Here is a 19,071-nt window from a genome sequence, read left to right on the forward strand (position 1 = left end):
AAGCTCGTGGAGAGTCTCGTGTGTCCTCATCGACGCGCCTCTCTGCTGCTTTCTGAAGACTGCAGGCGCCATCTTGGTTCCGGGGAGGTTTTTAAACTGGAAGAAAAGTCAAAGTAAAGCAAAGAAAAACCCAAATTAAACATCTGAAATCTGGTCCGTTCGGGTCGGCGACGAAGATGACACTCGGTGTAAAGTCATGACACCTGTTTTTAAATACTTTTAAGAGATTTTAAAAGAAATACAAGAAAACTATAAAGAAAACAAACATTGGGCCGGAGGGATTTTTGCAGCTGGGAAAGTTGTTTTGTTGACGTTAGCTCGCATGCTAACACTTTTACCTGTCGGATATGTCATCGACTAATCCAGGTATCGTGTAAAACACCGAATAATCAACATGAATGTGCTGTTTAATTGGTTTTGAACAGTTGACGTGGTTAGCGCGAGCAGCTGTTAGCATAGTTGTTCATATAGAGCCTGTAACGCATTATGCTAATGGTGTCAAAAGTGCACAAACACTCAATATCTGCTTTGTTTGTTGTAAAAGTTGGATGCTTGTTTGTTAGTAATGAAGAGTCACAGGTCGGTGACAGTCAGATTTGCTGACACTTGTAGCAATGCGAGCTTCAGCTGTCAGCACAGAGGCCCAAATCGATTCGCACATCTGCGTGTTGTCAGATGTAACGTAATGGACGAGAACTACAAAGATTCACTGACATCTGTGTCTATTTTAGCTTCATGGTCCGTCTAACTAAATGTCATGTATCTATTTTAATATAGATAGCATTAGAATAATTGTTGAGTTTATATTTTGTGTTGCACAGTCTGATCTTGGCAATGGTTTTGGTTGATCCCAAAATTAAGTCTGTACTTGGGATAAAGTAGGGTTCATAAAGCAATTTGGTTGCACTGCACTTTGTTTTTTAATAACCAAATGGTTACATAATGGAGAAACAAAAAATTCTTGATTAAATGCTTTTATACCTACATACATATCCGTTATATAATCTGCATCACACCTAGAGGCTGTGGATTAAGATGTGAGATCATTTGAAGCAATTTGAGGGTGGTTTCCTGGACAGGGCTTTTCTTAGTCCCAGGCTAAAATGTGTGTTTGAGCTGTCTTAATTTAAAAACATGTACAAAACTTGTACTGACATTACATAACAGAATAACATAATTTTTACATATAGGGGTGGTTTTCCAGACAGGGTTTAAGTCTAGCTCAAGACTAAAATGCTTGGTAAAGTTTTAGTCTGAAACAGCTTGTACTGACATATCTTAAAATATGTCAGTGCCATTGTTTTGACTCAAGATGCACACTTGATGTAAGGTATGTTTGTAAAAACTACCTATGTTTTGACTCAAGATGCACACTTGATGTAAGGTATGTTTGTAAAAACTACCTAAATCTCCTATTATAACTAAGGCCTAGTGCTGTCTTTATCTAAGCCCTGTTTGGGAAACGGTCCAATGATGTCATAAACTTGAGATTATGTATATGCTAATTTTGGGTACAAGAGTTGAATAAAGCTTAATGAATTCAGCTAACACTACAATTTAGGGATAATTATGCATGTGTGGTGTGTTTTAGATATGTCTGAGGTTATGGCTACATCAGCTGGATCTCATTCTAACGGCTCTGCGGTCGTCCCGAAGGGAAACAACAAGCGACAAGCAACGTAAGTCGTGCTTATGGATAAAAACACATGTGTTCTACATATAACAGTATGCAGTTGGCAGACACTTTTATCCAACAGTACTGATTGTTTCTGATTTAGTACCAAAACAAAACACTACTGCTCATATTCAATTGATCTCATGAAGAATCACAAATAAAAATATTTACAATGCCCTCATGTTGCATTGAAACTAATGTGAAGTATGTTCAACCTGATATTTTTCAATGAAAGTGATGAGGAAATGGGTGTTTTAACACTGTAATGAGCAAAAACACATCCTTATGTATTACATACTACTTTAGTCTAAGTCCTCAGGAGCCATGTCAAGTGAGAAACCAACCAAAATGTAATGCTTATTCAAAAATAGCTCTTCTACGAATTTTGAAGGCCAACAATTCATACTCTTTGCATATTGTGCGTTTTGTAAGAGCCGTGTTTACACTGAAGAGAGGAAGTCAAAAGGGTTTGGTTATATGAGGATGATGATGAATTCTGACAGATTTTTTTTTTTTATGAACTAATCTCCACAGTATGCAATCCTGCTAACAGTGATTTTCCAGAGGAAAACTGATGGATAACAGTATTGTGATTTTTTTTTTTTTTTTTTTTTTAGGGAAAGTTGTTTACGCCATGTTTTTAGCCCAGTGTCTGAAGTTAATTTCACATAATGGTCTGTCTGCTTTGCTCTGTTTGCCTTTCTGTTGAATCGATGGAGAAATGGAGGAATGTGGTTTTGGCTATTGTGCAATATGCTCAAGTTATTGACTAATGTGAATTTCCCTGGTTTTGTTTTTTCTCGTTCTTTATTCCAGCTCTGACTATGAGGACGAAGATGGAGGAAAATTATTTAGGTGAGTCATGATGTGTGACTTGGATGTGAACTGTAATGAGGTTTCTGACTGAGTCTAAAGTGTTTTTGTTGTTTTTGGCTTTTCTCAGGTGTGATGATGAAGGAAGTGGCTCAAACGACAAAGAGCGTTTTGCCAGGTATTGATTTGATAGAAATCAAAATACTGAATGAGTCAGAAGAGCACTGAGTGGCAGAGAATGATGGTACCATTGCTATGTTCCTATACCATTGGTACCACTGCAACATACACTTGGCCTGTTCTAGAATATGGTGTTGAAATTTGAAGCCCTTTTTACACACAGATAACGGAAAATGTGTCTGGGATTTGTGCCCATTTGATTTTGCTTCATTCACACTGTCAATGATTTTCTGAAATCTGTACGTGCTTTCACACACATCTCGTCAAGATCCCACACAGACACATGACACAAGTAATATATATTGGTAGATTTTTGCCGTGTTTCAAGTTTGCTGATTATCCATGATTTTACTTGGAAATAGTAGGTTGAATTGAAGTGCAAAACCAAGTTGTTTTAACATCATGCTGCATATTTTTACAGTGCAGAATCGATTCCAGGATGTGTTTGATTTCACAGAAACCCCATTCACACAGACCTCTGGTCCCAGAAAATACCCGTAAAATTGCCAGACAAGCGTCTGTGTGAACAAAAACTCGTCCCGTTAATCTTCTGGGATCGTTGCCGGAAAGAGGACCTAGTCAGATACCCGGATAACCCTCTGTGTGAACAAGAAGCCGCAAGAATGCCGTAATGGGCGTGTCGAAGTGAGGACGCGCGCGTCATCAAAACAAAAGTTATGGTTCAGCTCCTTACAACGAGAGATAACATGCATATAAACATTCACCACGAGAAATTTTGCAAACTAGATTGAAGCAGTTATCCGGAAATGATAAATGAGACGCATAAACAATGACGCACGTGCCGTAGTGAGGACGCGCGTGTCATGGCAACATGAAGTTGGTTCAACTCTTTAAAATGAGGGATTTACAAAATTCACGACGAGAAATGTCAGCAAACTGGACTGATGCAGATATCAGGTAAGTTGGCTTGTTACTTACTGCGTTGAAACCGAGATCATTCAGCAGCATAAAAGAATATCGCGTCACGTGCTCATTTGAGCTATAATAAACGAAAATACCCGCGCATCATCCCAACAAGATATATCGTTCAGCTCCTCAAAATGCGGGTTTTAAATGCATATAAACAATCACGATGAGAAATGTCTGAAAACTGTATCAAAGCAGAAATCAGGGAGCTCGTCAAATATCCACTCAGAAGCTGAGATCATTCACCGGCATTAGAACGGCGCGTCACGCGCTCCTTTAGTCTTATCATAAACAAAAATGCACGCGAGTGGTTCTAGGAGAGAGAAGTAATATATAATATGCAAACTTCAGACACTGCGTAGAAGAGAGGGGGCGGGACTTTTAATAGGTCACGTGTCTTTCCGGGATCATCAGTCATGGCAGTGTGAATGAAAAAAAAATGTAATCATCCCGGAAAAATCCCGGATGCCTTTCCCGTGTATTTTACGGAATGTCTGTGTGAAAAGGGCTAAAGAAAGGCACACTGGCAATTTGTTTTGCAATTTTCTAGGAATGATGCGCTGTGTAAAAGGGTTTTAAGGGGAAATATATGCACGGCTCGATAATAAGGATAGCCTGATGGCCTTGAGCCAACGTGAACGATGCTCAGCCCATACAATAGAACTGAATCAAACAACAGATCACTCGCTGCTCTTGACTTATTCAGTTTTTTATTAAAGATTAATCTATATTTAATTTATAAAGTAAAGACTTAGTAGCAGTATTACCTCACATTCGATTGCTTTCAATTCAGATTCTGTACCTGAAAGTACAGTACTGTTAGATCGATCAGAATATTATTTCATTAGTAAGTCTGTTCTGTTGTATTTATTTATCTATTGCTTATGATTTGATTATTTATTCTTAGTTTATTACTAAGGTAGGTTAGTAGTTTTTTACTGTTATAGCCTTGTTTATTAAGGCTACATGGGTTAAAAACGTTAATGACACTAATCAGGTTGGTTTTATTGTTGTGATCCACCTCGTGTTTTAACTGTTTAAATGTGTTCTGTGTGATCGGCCGCTAACACTGTATCCGAAGCAGATTCAAGATTTCAGCTGAACATGAAATGCTGCATCAGTTCACTGTTACTCCCTGATTCTTGCACTTCATTGATTGCACTTCAAGTGTTTTCTTTTGAGCACTTTCGTTCCTTTTCTATGTCCCTTTCTTCTTTTTCTCAGGCCGTTTGAAGAGGCTTTATCTTTCAGCTCTTATGAGATCTTTCATACGCATTTATCATTTAAAAATGAGTTCATGTCGTCTCACTTAGCAGCACTTTGATGCCAGCTTTATTTTCTTCTCCATCCATCTTTTTCTCCCATGCATCTCTCTTCCTCCCTTGTTTAACCTTCTCTATGTCCCTGCACCTCCTTTTCCCACAATTCCATTTGTCTGTCCGCCCATCTCTCATCCACCTTCTATGACCTCCTGACCCCAGGGAGAACCACAGCGAGATCGAGCGGAGGCGGAGAAATAAGATGACCGCTTACATCACAGAGCTGTCAGACATGGTGCCCACCTGCAGCGCTTTGGCACGGAAGCCGGACAAACTCACGATTCTGCGCATGGCCGTCTCTCACATGAAAACTCTCAGAGGAAGCGGCAGCACCGGCACAGATGGAGCATACAAGCCGTCCTTCCTCACAGACCAGGTTAGATATGAAGTCTGCTGATTCTTTATCGCACATATAAACTTTTTTTTCTGCCTTGCAAACTTGTTGAGCTTGCTACCTAGACAGCATTTGGACACCACACTTGCTTTCAGTTTGTTTAAGCATTGGCAACATTTTACTTCTCTTCAGGATATAGAGTTTGAATATAGAGATGATGGTAGTTGCCTATAGAGTGTGTCACATACACAGCAAGTCAGTTCAGTCATTTGAGACTCATCTCTGCAGGAGCTAAAGCATCTGATCCTGGAGGCAGCTGACGGGTTTCTGTTCGTCGTGTCGTGCGAGACCGGCAACGTTGTTTATGTATCTGACTCCGTCACACCGGTTTTGAACCAGGCACAATCTGATTGGCACGGCTCCTCGTTGTACGATCAGATTCATCCAGATGACATAGAGAAGCTCAGAGAGCAGCTTTCCACCGCCGAGAACAACAACAGCGGTAAGAATCGTTTATCTGTCCGCTTTTCATTTCATGTTCTTACAGTGTTTTTTTTCTTTAAACCTCATTGTCTCCCTACAGGTCGGATGTTGGACTTGAAAACAGGGACGGTGAAGAAAGAAGGGGGGCAGTCCTCAGTGAGAATGAGTGTAGGTGCACGACGCTCCTTCATCTGCAGGATGAGGTGAGAGACATGAACAATAAACAAATCTTTGTTAGGGCCTTGAGTCAAAGTCACTGTTTATGTTTATGCATTATTGATCCTTAGTGACCTGTATCTTCAAAGTATACTGTGTAGCATAGTAGTATTGATGGTGTCAGCAGCAACAACTTAAACAATGCAACTACCGGTAGATTTCCACATAGAATCAATAACAACAGAGTCCTTTTACAGTAGTTTAATTTTGATAAAGTAAATTACCTTCATTTATGTATCATATCTAACGCATATCAGCTATTACACAGGGTTAATTTTACTGTGTAAAATGATTGTATAAAATGTCCTTGAATTCTTGCCTGACACTCCACACAGTTGTGATCCATGCTTGTCATCTCCCCTTGTCTTTAGCAAACCAAAACATTTTATTTTCAACAAGGTATTTGTTTCAGAGATCATTTTAGCTACTAGCCAGATCGATTAATAAATACAGGCCGAAAGCTCACTCCCACTTAGCCACGTGTGCATCATATGAAACCGTCTATATTACTTTAAAGAGTAAAGTGGCTAAAGCTTGGCCTTCAGAATGGCTGAATTAGTTTTTTCACAGCATGTTTTTATTTGCATCTGTTTCAGATGTGGGGTTTGTCAAGTAGAACCAGTGTCCATGAATAGACTCAGCTTCTTGAGAAACAGAAACAGGTAAGATTTACTCTTTCATACTCTCAGATCTCAGTCCACAGTCAGGTACAGATGAAAACTCTCTCTTCTTCTGTAGGAATGGATTGGGTACTCCCAAAGATGGTGAACCGCAGTATGTGGTTGTGCACTGCACGGGCTACATTAAGTCATGGCCCCTCGCAGGTAACCACATTTACACACAATCAACCACGTCATTGGCTTTACAATTGGATTTGTGGAAATTGTCCTGCGGCATAAAAGTGTGAACATTTTATTTAACTACATTTTGATGTGTTTGTAAATACTTCTGGTTAAACACTGAAATGAAAAGGACCAGTTACTGAGCCTGATATCTTGACCTGGAGTTATATAACACATTCACAGATGTCTCTGGTCTCTTTGAGGAATTTTGGATGTGTTTTAGAACAATTCTAAGGAAGTGACCTCCCATCAGATCAGCTGCTATTGTCCATAGAGAGCAGATAAATCTCCACTGTCCGGTCAGATGACCTGCTGAAGAGCTGATGTGGATCTCTCTCTCTCTTTCAGGAATGACTCTGTCTGATGAGGATGCTGATAGTAGTCAGGGAAATCGTTTCTGTCTAGTCGCCATTGGAAGGCTACAGGTACTTACATTTATTCTGAAAGTTCTTTGTCAGATTTAAAGAAATGGTTCACCTGAAAAAAAAAATCTGTCTGTCATCACTCATTTACAATTGATTTAAAAGGGTCATGGCGCGGGCATTTTATGTTTTCTTACCTGTTACACAGATCATCCACGGATAAGCAGGTTTCACTTGCTCACACAGCTGCTTAAATGGTCTTTTAAAACACATTTTCTGTTTATTTATGACCCAAACAATATTAAGTACTATGATAAAAGTAGATAAGTTGACAGGCACATGCTCACTCAATGGATGGACGATGTTACAGGATTATCTCCAGTTGAGTTACACTTATCATACACTTGTCTCATAGAGAAACCTATACCTGCATGTATAGTAAAAGAGAGAAATTGAGGGAGTATAAAACATTAGATGTCTGAAGCTGGGTTTCCACCCAAACATGTGAATTAGACTCAAGTTGTTTGAGCCACTGGTATTGGTAACAAAGTAGTTAACATTTTCTTCAACTTTTATGGCATTTTTTATTATTAAAACATTCTGCTAGCACACTTTAATTTCTTGTTTGTACCCCTTATTTAGGTAACATGTTGCCCAGGCGACAACTTGAACAACATTAGTGTACCAGTGGAGTTCATTTCCCGTCATAACTGCCAAGGCGTCTACACTTTTGTGGATCATCGCTGTCTGGCAACAGTTGGTTATCAACCTCAGGTAGGTCTTAAAATGCTGGAGCTAAATGACTACAGCGCCCCAGACTGAGGCTTGACCTCAAGAAGACACTAAAGTTATTTCTAAACGGCAGCTACTTCAGGTTTGTATTTCTTAACAATGTTTTGTGCCACAGCAATTACTGGGGAAGAACATTCTAGAGTTTGCACACCCAGAAGACCAGAACTTATTGAGAGACAGCCTTCAGCAGGTATGTGTGTGTTTATGAATATAAATATAACTTGTGATGCCAAGCTCTGAAATATGTACTTTCAAAATGTGAAATATTTTTTCTTATTTATTTCTCTTGATTTTTGACCCTTGCTGTAGGTGGTGAAACTGCGAGGTCAGGTTCTGTCTGTGATGTTCCGGTTTCGCTCTAAATCTAACGAGTGGATCTGGATGAGGACGAGCTCATTCACCTTCCAGAACCCTTTCTCAGAGGAGATCGAATATATCATCTGCACCAACGCCAATGTGAAGTGAGTATTAAAATGTGTGACATGAACACAAATCCAGATACACACACACACATGACATCACTTCACCTCTCTTTGTTTGCTTGCTCATTTGTTGATGGTTTTGTCAAATTTTGTCAATTTATTTTCAGAAAATGGTTTGCTACTGTTTAATGTACAATGGCATTATGGAGTGTAATGTATTGTTTTACAAGCCAACATTGTTGTAGTTAATCCAGAATAAAATGTCTATCATCATTTTCTTTACTTTGTACTGGTGTAGTCCTACCAGTTTTTGAGCTTGACCGCCATTGGTCAGCATAGTTTTATTGTGGGTAAAACAGCATCAGAAACATGACAACAGATATGTAATGTGTGTTTGAACTATTCCTTGTATTACCTTGAAGGTAATCGAGTATAAATGCATTTGTGTGTACTTAAGAGCAAGAGTGTCCAGTTTAAACTGACCAATCTCTCTCCACCAATCCCTCGCGTGACAGTAGAGCTCCAAATCAGGATTCCCTGTCCCCCCTCTCTTCCCCGGGGGTGGCACTGCCCCCTTCACTGGGGCAAAGCAGCCCTAACTGCCCCTCCACTCCCAGCCCAGGTCAGATGACAGCCAGGTGAGAGCAGCAGACCGGCACTATGGTGCACTGGGCTTCTGTTTCTTCCTCTCTCCACCTCCTCATCCTCTCTCTGGTGACCCTCTTTCCTCATCTTAAGCTTTAGGGGGTAGATTAACCAGCATGCTCTCTTCCCGTAGGTAGCTGTGGTGTCCGTGGTAACCTAAGAATGCTGTAGGTTACCGGGTGTTGGGTTTGACGGTTGATGGTGGTGGGAGGTAATGTCATGACCGATGTAAACATCATTGTCGTCTGTTGTTCTCCACCACAGACAGATGCAGCAGCAGGCGGAGTTAGAGGGCGGGATGAGCAGAGATGGAGTGTATGAAACGAACCAGGTGGCTCTTCCTCAGGTAAACACACCTGAGCTCACAGGCTTTCTCTTTTATCCAGCATCCATTTGAAAATTAACACTTTCTTTCTATTCGTCTGTCTGTCAGGTTCCAGTGCAGACTGTGGGTGTAGTCGGTAATGATCACAGTAAAGCCTCTTTTGAACACACACGCACACACACACTATACTAAAGAAAACACAATGTCAATGTAATTTACTGGTTACTGTTTCTCTTACAGACTCCAAGACTCTGAGCTCCTCCAGTGTCTCTAGTGGACAGCAAGTTTATCCTTCAGCAGCATCTTTCCCCAATACTACACATCCCAGTGAGCCATTCAGGTAACACACACACATGTACACTCCGCCCACATTACTATACACTGTAAACAGTGAATATGACTATTAGATTTAAGTCCTGTATCAGTGCTACAGACACATTGTCAAATTATGTGCCATTCTCAGCAATTTGTTGGTTTATACAGAATTTGGCCAATCAGTTCTCCCCTATTAACTGTTTTGCTGATGAAAGTTTTCTGTTAGGGCTGCACTATATTGAAAAACAAGTGATACATTTTGATATTATGCAATGTTTGATATGCGGTACAGTTTGTAAAAGCAATTTGAATAATAATAAAAACATTATCTAAAAAGTGAAACAACGCGTATTAAAATCATTCAGTTAGTGCAAACCATTGTGATACTTGTATGGCGTTATGTACTTTTGCAGTATTTCGCTAACGCTGTCCTATTTTTCGTTTGTACTAAAGGAAGTTTTGAGAAAATGTTGTTTATGAGTTATACAGCAATGCTATGGCCAGGGGTCATCATTCAGAAATATTGATCCACTGAATGTGAATATTTGACCTGTTCAAGCATTCCATAGAGTGATGTGATATTATCATAAAAATATTAAATTGTCATTCATGCAGCGGGGTCTAAAGGTCTAGGGTCTGTATTGTCAGAATTTTGAATATGAATGTGTCCCATATCAATTAATGACAATAATATACATCAATATGATACTTATTTCTGACTAACACCACCCTCATTATCACAATGCTCTGACTGTGGGTCAGTTTTACCTTCATCTGACTGATTCTCTGCCTCGTCTTTGATCTCAGGTCAGCTGGTATGGCTCAGCAAATGGTGTCGACCCCTCACGCAGCAGGCCAAATGCTTGCACAGATGTCCCGTCAGAACGCACCCCCTGGAGCCGCCGCAACCAACAACAGCCCTATTCAGGCCCAGGCAGGAACCACAGTGCCACCTGGAGTTTGGTCTGCCACAAGACCGTCCTTTAACACACAGGTACAGAGATTTTAAGCTTAGAGTTGATTTATACATCCTGAATTTATTGACTAAATGAAGGGATTCTTGCCCATGTTTCTACTGATTCCATCTTGATTTCCTCTGTGTCTAGCAGGTAGCAAGCCAAGTAGGAAAGAGTCAGTCTCCCCAATTTAATATGGGAGGCTTTAACTCTGCCCCTCCAGCCTCCACCACCTCCTCCTTCGGTCAGATCAGTGGAGCTCCCATGGCAAACACATCAAATTACCCACAACTTAATAATCGCCCCAATGCCTCAACTAATGGCTACGGTAAATATTTCCACATTAAAGGGCCGTTGACATTACAACGATAACTATATAGTTTTAAAAATCATTTTATATTAAAGAGAATAGCAAAGTTCTCCCCAAAACTACAACGATAAAGGTTCAATTGACGATATCATTGGAATCACTTATAAAACGATAAACCATTGACAGACAATCAAATCTATTTAAACTTTGGTGCATGTGCATTTAAAATGACCGATGACTTTGTGGAGAAGCTCATTGCTGAGGTCTATAACTTAAAATTACCTCAGGTATCCAGCGCTGATGCAGTTGCTGTGAAATTGATTTTATAATGCTTTTTATTCTACTACATTGATACAACAGCAGGTAATATATATTAGTTTACACAAACTACTAGATTTACTGTTAAGAGTTACGCAAACACGGCGTATTTATACATTTAATGACATGTGAAGAATTACAAGCATTTTAATTATAGAAAATAATGGCATTTGAAATTAAAATTATTTGCGCGAGTACTGCATCTTATGAGCGAATTAGCATAAAGTTATTGTTATTTTCTGGTGATGTAGACTTTAATATATTGTTATCATTATAGTTAACGCTACAGTTATTGTTATAATGTAAACGGCCTTTAAGACATCAAATGTCATCTCCATGTTAAACAAGACCTGATCAGTTTAAAATACATTAGCATTTAGATGTCCTTGTTATTCTAGTTTTCTGACTTTTCCTTTTTGGTTCAGGTGATGTTAATCAGATGGGAGCACAGTTCACCTCCAGGCCAGCAGAGGGAGTGTCAGGGTGGCAGCAGTGGCAGAATCAAGCACATGCTCAAGGCACTGCCGACACACATCCACAGTCTCAGAACAACCAGACAGAGATGTTTCCAGTGAGTGAAGCATGCTCTTAAGCATGTGTTCATTTTTTATTTGAAAAGGAAAAAGTTACGATCAAACCTGTAAGGTTTTCTTTATTTAGTGGACCACAAAAGAAGTTCAGCAAAATGAAAATTAGAATGCTTGTGAATAAAAGCATCCTAATAGATCTGCAAACCAATTAACCGGGACTAATTGTTTACAGTTTATATGTGTGTGTGTTTGGTCTATAATAATTATGTGTATATAAATACACACAGATGCAAGTATATTTAAGAAATACATGTGTGTATATATAAATATTTATATATAATTATAAAAACTTCATATATAAAGAGATTTTTTTTCTTAAAATTATGCATGTGTGTGTATTTATATACACATAGTTATTATAGACAGTACACACACATATGATCTAAACAAAAACTTTTATTCTGCAAACGATTAGTTGTGATTTGATATCAATGACTAGGGATGTAACGATTCAATCGCGTATCCCATTAAAAATGCCAGTTTGAAATCGATTCTGAATCGCAAGGATGCGATTCTGTGTTTCATGCACAGCTTGTGTGTGTACTACGGCTCTGTGATCAGTAGGACCTTTTGTGTGTAAACCCCTCTCTTTACCTTTTCAGGATGTTCTTTCTATGTTGGATCAGACTGGAAGTTTCGGCAATGATGACTTCGGAGAGATGCCCATGTTTCCTCCTTTCCCAGAGTGATCCCACATTTTCTGTTACGTTCTTCTTTCACTGTTGCTCTCTTACTCTCCGTTTCCTTCTGTTTTAACCAAATTGATGGCAGAGTTTGTCAGGATCCAGAAGTACAGAGAGGCACCTGTAACAGTGCACCTGTTGCAAGTCATAATGAGGATACAAGAGAGACGGCATAGGGCACAGCCAGAAAAGACAGACAAACATTGACAACCCTTGTGTTTTCTACAGGGGTGATCATGTGTTCACTTTTTAAAATCACGCACAATTGCACAAGTTGAACACAAACAGTCCCACACTGTGTCATTGCCGAACATGCACATGCATCTTTATTTTGAGTTTTAATGAGGGTTGAACCAGCCCACATAAACACACACACAATATGACAGTCTTATCTGTTTATCACTGTGTATGTATACCGTATGCACTGCCTCATTTCTAATGCCACATTTTGATCCCAATAAAGTAGGAGGACTTGCCTCAGAAAAAACCTCTGAATGAATTAATGTTCAAGAGCTCGAAATGTTTTGGTGTCCAGCACTGTTTTCCCTGGATGTTAATTTGAAATGACAGGAAGGATATTTACTGAATTCAGATTCCTCAGTTCAAAGTCAACAATTGACATAATAAATATAAAGGCTTTTTCAGTCTGAATGGCTTATATTGGTGCGTAACCTGCTGCAATAGATCTGGACTGCTTTAAAACTCATCACAGACTGTGGATTGTTTTTCTCTTGTCAGTTCTGCCGCTTTAATATGTAAAAGCCGATTGCCTGAAACGTCACTTCCTGTCTTCACGTCTCTGCTGATGACATGATGTGCTCTTACTCGGGCATGTTTTTAAAACGAAACATTTTAAAATCTCAAAACCAAGCAATAAAGAGTAGGTTTTGTGTAAATGTCAGAAGCCATTTTTCTTGGTATCCTAAGTATTGTTATGGCTTTTAATGTTGAATATTGACAAACCTATTAAGAATAATTTGCGTTGTCAGTGTTTTGCTTTAAAATTCAGATTCTGATTGTTTTTATTCTAAATTATCCTTGTACAGAGATTTCTTTCTGAATTTTTAACATACTTCAGATGGATATTTACAGGTTTAATAGTTGAATTGCTAATAGATTAACAATTCAATGTTGAATTAAGTTTGTTATTGAATGTGGGTGTATCCTCTTTAATACTAAGTCAGACCATGTGTCAATATTCTTTCTCTTTTTATAAAGTGATATAAAATGGCCAATGCTCTGATTCTGTGTGTTGTTTGTTTCCATCTTGTTCCTGAAAAAGATTTTTAAAATGATGCGTGCTGCAGTTTGTTTAGTAAGCATAGATATAAATAAGCATATATGTATATGAAATGTTAAATGATGGAAGAGAACTTGGGCTTTTGTATTAAATTGTTATATTGTCAAAAATCTTTGTTGGGTTTTTATTTCAAATCAATTTAGCACATACACCAGTTTTTTTGTAGGAGACATGACAACCTTGCGTCATGCTTGTTTTCAGTTTTCAGTTTTAGTTTACGTTCTTGAGACATCCTTTCTCAGGCCTCAACATCTAACACCAGCAGCTCAGGCACTGAAGAATGAAGGGGTTTTACATCCTCAGGTACTGGATCTGATGTACGTGTAGCAACTGGTGTTGGCAAAGGAGACGATGTTTTAATGCATAGTGAAGATGATAGGCTTTCTCCTTCTGTTCCAATGCGTTGCTCTGAGTCTTTGACTCTTTTTGACCTCTCACCCAGATAGCAAAAATATCCGCAGGACTTCTTTTTGCCGCCAGCCCTAAGCTGTCGGCTATAGGTGCGTCCCGCTGGCGGGGATGAAACGTTTGCCGCCGAATACGTCACTCCCCTTTCTTGCTTAATTTATGCAAAAGCGGCTGCCGCCGGCGGTCCGCCGTCAGACCTGTTTGCGATTACGCCCTTATGACGCTTACTGCCTCCAGAGCACCGCCGGTGGTCCGCCGACCTGGGCAGGTGCTGAAGCAGAGATTTGAGGTGCTGACTTTCTCTTCATTCCTTCAGTTTCATTTGTCTTTCTTTTCTTCTTCTGACGTTCTCTTTTTTGACATTCTTCCTCGACTGCTTTCTGCAAACTCAGTCTTTGTTTCAGATGCGCTGTACTCCAGCACAGGATCCAGACTCACTCGCTTTTGCTTTGTTTACCATATTCCTTTAGGTCTTCCTCCTGTGCACATTCTCATGCATTTGCTCCCTGTCTTGCTCTGGATGTAGCGTGTTGTGGCCAAAACATCCAAGCTGTATTATGAGACTGTTTATTTGTCCCATAATGCACAACAGTTAAGTATTATTGTTACTCATAAAGTACCAAAAAAGCATTTATCAAAGTTATCTTCGATCCAAATCTGCAACTACTGCACACGCTGTCACGCGTTTACTGATTACCGGTGACAACTGATGATGTCATCAGAAACATCCTGTGCAAAAGGAGCAGGAAATGAACTCAAAACACTTTGATAAATGTATGCAATAAAGAAATAAAAATGCACAAATGTAATTTTGCGATAACTTACAAAACTGCATCTAATGGCTCTTTTATTTAAATAAATTAAGTTTAGTATACATGTATGTTTACAATTTTCCAGCAGTATTTGTGTATTTCTTTTAATTTTCTGTGCTGATTTGAGGGAAAATCTGGAGATGTAACAAAAGTAGCACCTAAAAACATGAGGGAAACATGTATAGCCAGAGAATGGTGTCCGATCAAAGTCTGATCAAATCTTCACGTGTGTTTTACAGATAAGGTGAGTGTTGTAAATGATGCCATCTAGCGACTGCAGCAAACAAGAAATGATCAGCAACATTACAGAGGTGGGTCTGTTGTCACAGTTGAGTTGTGCCTTTACTTTTTATATGCTTGTTTAATCAAGGCCGCAAACACCAGGGACCCGACCTATGTATTTTCTTTGTGGTGTGTAAAAAATTCTTAAAGTAAATTAATTTTAGGCTGAATTGTACTTGCTGCTGTAAATGTTGTAAAACCCAGCTGGTCTGCCTCAGCGCATGTCAAAATGATAGACGTAACAAATCAAATTTAAAAAGGCGGAGTAATTGGCCAATCAGATCAAAGAAGGCAGAGTCATCGCGAATTCTGGGTGTCGATGTTGCGCTTCAGGTTTAATGGTAACAGATCAATTAATTAATTAATTACCTTACTGTAATGTTCACTGAATATTAATTTTCCGATTCGTTTTTACTTATTTTGAATTAGGCATTGAATTTTGTGTTATGTTTTAGAAGTGAAGAAAATATCCTAAAATGAACAGCAGTGTATATAGTGTGTAAGGCATTCATCCTCTTAACTTTAATACAGTTGTTGTTTATATTTACTGCCAAACTGTAATTCATTATGATTTAGGATGCTTTATTATTTGATCACTGTTCATAATAAAAACTTGAGAGTAATTTTTCATCTTTCTTTACTTTTAACTGTGTGTTAAGAGTTACAAAAAATACTTGGGGCTACAAGACCATCGGAAAGCAACTTTGTGAGAGGGTGATAACAGCTGGAGTGATTGTTCGCCAGTGGAAGAAACACAAAATAGTCGTCAATCTAGTCTGCAAGATCTCAAGAGTTTCAATGTCCATGAGAACGGTAAGGAATCAGGAGGATCTTGTCAATAATCTCAAAGCAGTTGGGACGAGAGTCACCAAGAAAACACACTACACCGTGAAGGACTGTTACCCTGCAAGGCCCGCAAGGTCCCCCCTGCTCAAGAAAGCACATGAACATGAACATCTGAATGATTCAGAGGAGAACTGGGTGAAAGTGTTGTGGTCAGATGAGCTCTTTGGCATCAACTCAACTCACCGTGTTTGGAGGAGGAGGAGGAGGAGGTAAGCTGCCTATGACCCAAAGAACACCGTGAAACATGGAGGTGGAAACATTATATTTGTGGGTGTTGTTCTGCTGAGTGGACAGAACAACTATATCGCATCAACGGGACGATAGACAGTGCATGAACCATAAAAATCGTGGGTGAGAACCTCATTCTCTCAGCCAGGGCATTGAAAATGGGTCGTGGACAGGCATGACAATGACCCAAAAACACACAGCCAAATGTGCTCAAGAAGGTCCTGGAGAGGCCTACCCAATAGGGTAGGATTAAATTGTAATTAAAAAATTTTTGATATTGCAAGATAAATATTTTATATCTGAAATAGGGTGTTTCGTATCACAGCTTTCGTTTTGTTTTTTACCTCCTAATCTAGTCTATAATTTCTCGCTGTCTGGAATATGTCACTTAGACTTCACTCCATCCTCACCTGTGACAGGTAACACATGCCTTGACTCCTGAAGTGCCTGCTGGACTATAGTGTTTCTGAGCCGGCCTGAGGGGGCGTTTTAATCCCATATAAGGACTGATTGTTACCAAACTCCTGTTTAACAATTCATGTAGGACACAAGTGCCAAGTGTTGGTGTGTATGTCTCTAAGGCCAAAGCAAGACATGCTAATACCTGAGATAAGAGGACATGTATCCCTCAGTGAAGGGTGACCAGAGACAGCAGGGTGAGAGGCTGACAGAATCAACACTATCAACCGACAAGGTATTTCTTTTAAATGTATTTATTTCTAACTAATTGACTGTAAATGCCACTGTCAAGTCAATACCTTACAATTTACAAGTCAATTTTAGTAAAAATGGTAACAACTAAAAATCTCCAATATAATTTAATTTGTCTGCTTCGCTTTTTTATTGTACTGGAATCTTAGACTCATCTGATATGGACACGATGATCAGCATGTATTTGGAACTTGAACTGCTTTACCAACAGAAACAACGTACAACTGACCTGTGCTGCTTTTGCCACCTGGAAAAACACTGAAGAGGAGAAAACGAGAAAAAAAAGACAAAAATAAGCTTTTTGGAGGGATAAATTTTTCCACAGATGCATCCACTATCTTCACATTCCTCTGCTCAATCTCGCAAACGTTTTGGATAAATATGGACCTCCCTCTCCCTGTGTCTCGACTGGACATTGATGTAGATTTAGGCTTTGCGCTCTTCTTCTTGATTCTTCTCTGTTTGTTTCTGTTGGTTACAGTGGTGCGTTGTGCTCAGATGGTTCTGGATCCATACAGCGCCATCTCTGCATCCACTTACCAGGAAGAACAAGTGGAGGGAGGATGAGAAGCTTAATGTTAATCTCTGCTGGACACATTTAGTATGAGGCAATGGGACCGTATCAGAATGAAGCAGTCTGTTTATTTAATTTAGTTTTATTTTCTGGCTTTTTTCCACATGCATTGTTTTAAAGCAGCATTATGAATATGGCAGATGTTTTGTGACTTACAGTGCATTCACTATGAGTTATAGTTATTTTTTAGCACTATGAGTTCCATGCACTATAAAATTCCTTGTTGCACTTAAACTTTTAAGTTCAATCAACTTGAAATTACAATTAATTTCAACTGTCTTGACTAGTATGGAGTTGCTATAAATTATAAAAAATAATTTGAAATAACTTCAAGCTAATTAAACATATTTTTTCAAGTTGATTAAACTTAAAAGTTAACCATTAAAAGTTAAGTGTAACAAGGATTTTATTTTAACCCATGTTTTGTACCATTTATATTGCTAAACTAATCACTAAGGTAGTTTTCTGTCTATACTGAGTTAACACAGTCACATGTCAAACACCCTAAACATTTTAATCGTGGAAATTCTTACACTTCCTTTTGAAACTCAGTCAGAAAACACGTATGCGTGGTCTGTGTGGCATTCCAGTGAGGTTTAAGCACAAATAAATTAATTTTAAAGGATTTTGTTGAGTTGTTATATGACGCGTGTCCTTATTGAAACACAAGTTGAGTAATGTGATGTGATGAAATGAAGTGTCTCTTAGTATATTCTGTGTTTTGTTTTCGCTTCAGTGAGTCTTTGTTAACTTTAGTGCCTAGTGAAACTAGAAACCACATGAATGGATCTCATTACACTTTTCCAGGTGATCACACAACCATGATCATAAGGAGTGCTTTCAGCTTTGTTTAGTGTAATGCTTAAATGAAATTAATATGTGATGAATTTTTTTAAAGGGGTCATAGCGTGAAAATCTGACTTTTTTCATGTTTAAGTGCTATAATTGGGTCCCCAGTGTTACTTTCAACCTAGAAAATGTGATAACGATCAACCCAGTAACTTAATTTCAGTAAGCCATTTTCTGCAAGCATGTGAAAAATTAGGTCGTTCAGATTTCGCCTGTTTTGTGAGGTAGGTAGTAAGGCGAATTACAATAATACCGCCCCCTTTATCTGCACTATCCAACCACAGCACTGCCGTTTAGTGCAGAGAAAAAGAGGGAGAAAAGAAGGACTTGACAGCACAATTGAGATTCAATTGCAGCAAACCACCATCATTGTGATCAGTGTTTGCACTTCATCCGCTCATTTGCATTTTAAACGACACACCCAAAAACAGCACACTTTTGCTCAGCATATAAATTTGCAATTTTAACATGCTGTTATTAATTATCTGTGGGGTATGTTGAGCTAAAACTTCACATACACACTCTGGGGACACCAAAGATATATTTTACATATT

At 38.9% G+C, this 19,071-nt stretch overlaps 1 protein-coding gene and 1 long non-coding RNA gene across 8 annotated transcripts; both read left to right on the forward strand.

Moving 5' to 3' along the window:
- The first annotated feature begins 37 nt into the window (after positions 1-37).
- Positions 38-13,911, forward strand: arnt (aryl hydrocarbon receptor nuclear translocator). Of its 7 annotated transcripts, none has more exons than XM_065243029.2 (21): positions 38-366; positions 1,592-1,679; positions 2,492-2,530; positions 2,619-2,666; positions 5,077-5,290; positions 5,537-5,750; positions 5,832-5,934; positions 6,544-6,609; positions 6,686-6,771; positions 7,138-7,214; positions 7,794-7,925; positions 8,059-8,133; positions 8,253-8,404; positions 8,881-9,003; positions 9,275-9,356; positions 9,444-9,483; positions 9,576-9,675; positions 10,458-10,644; positions 10,760-10,934; positions 11,660-11,805; positions 12,427-13,911. In XM_065243029.2, exons 1-21 carry the CDS (start codon positions 348-350, stop codon positions 12,511-12,513), a joined length of 2,253 nt encoding a protein of 750 aa, XP_065099101.1. In that variant the 5' UTR covers positions 38-347; the 3' UTR covers positions 12,514-13,911. The 7 variants fall into 7 exon arrangements, with proteins under 7 accessions (XP_065099101.1, XP_065099099.1, XP_065099103.1 ...); XM_065243027.2 differs by having other exon boundaries at positions 8,884-9,003; positions 10,757-10,934; XM_065243026.2 differs by having other exon boundaries at positions 39-366; positions 10,757-10,934.
- A 349-nt stretch (positions 13,912-14,260) lies between these two features.
- On the forward strand, positions 14,261-17,475 carry LOC135720965 (uncharacterized). Its single transcript, XR_010521378.2, has 6 exons — positions 14,261-14,504; positions 14,686-14,806; positions 15,267-15,338; positions 15,969-16,626; positions 16,740-17,077; positions 17,244-17,475. It is a non-coding gene; the product is annotated as an uncharacterized lncRNA (long non-coding RNA).
- The last annotated feature ends 1,596 nt before the right edge of the window (positions 17,476-19,071 follow it).

This window comes from Paramisgurnus dabryanus, chromosome 13 (assembly GCF_030506205.2).
Source record: "Paramisgurnus dabryanus chromosome 13, PD_genome_1.1, whole genome shotgun sequence".
In the NCBI taxonomy this organism is placed as follows: Eukaryota; Metazoa; Chordata; class Actinopteri; order Cypriniformes; family Cobitidae; genus Paramisgurnus; species Paramisgurnus dabryanus.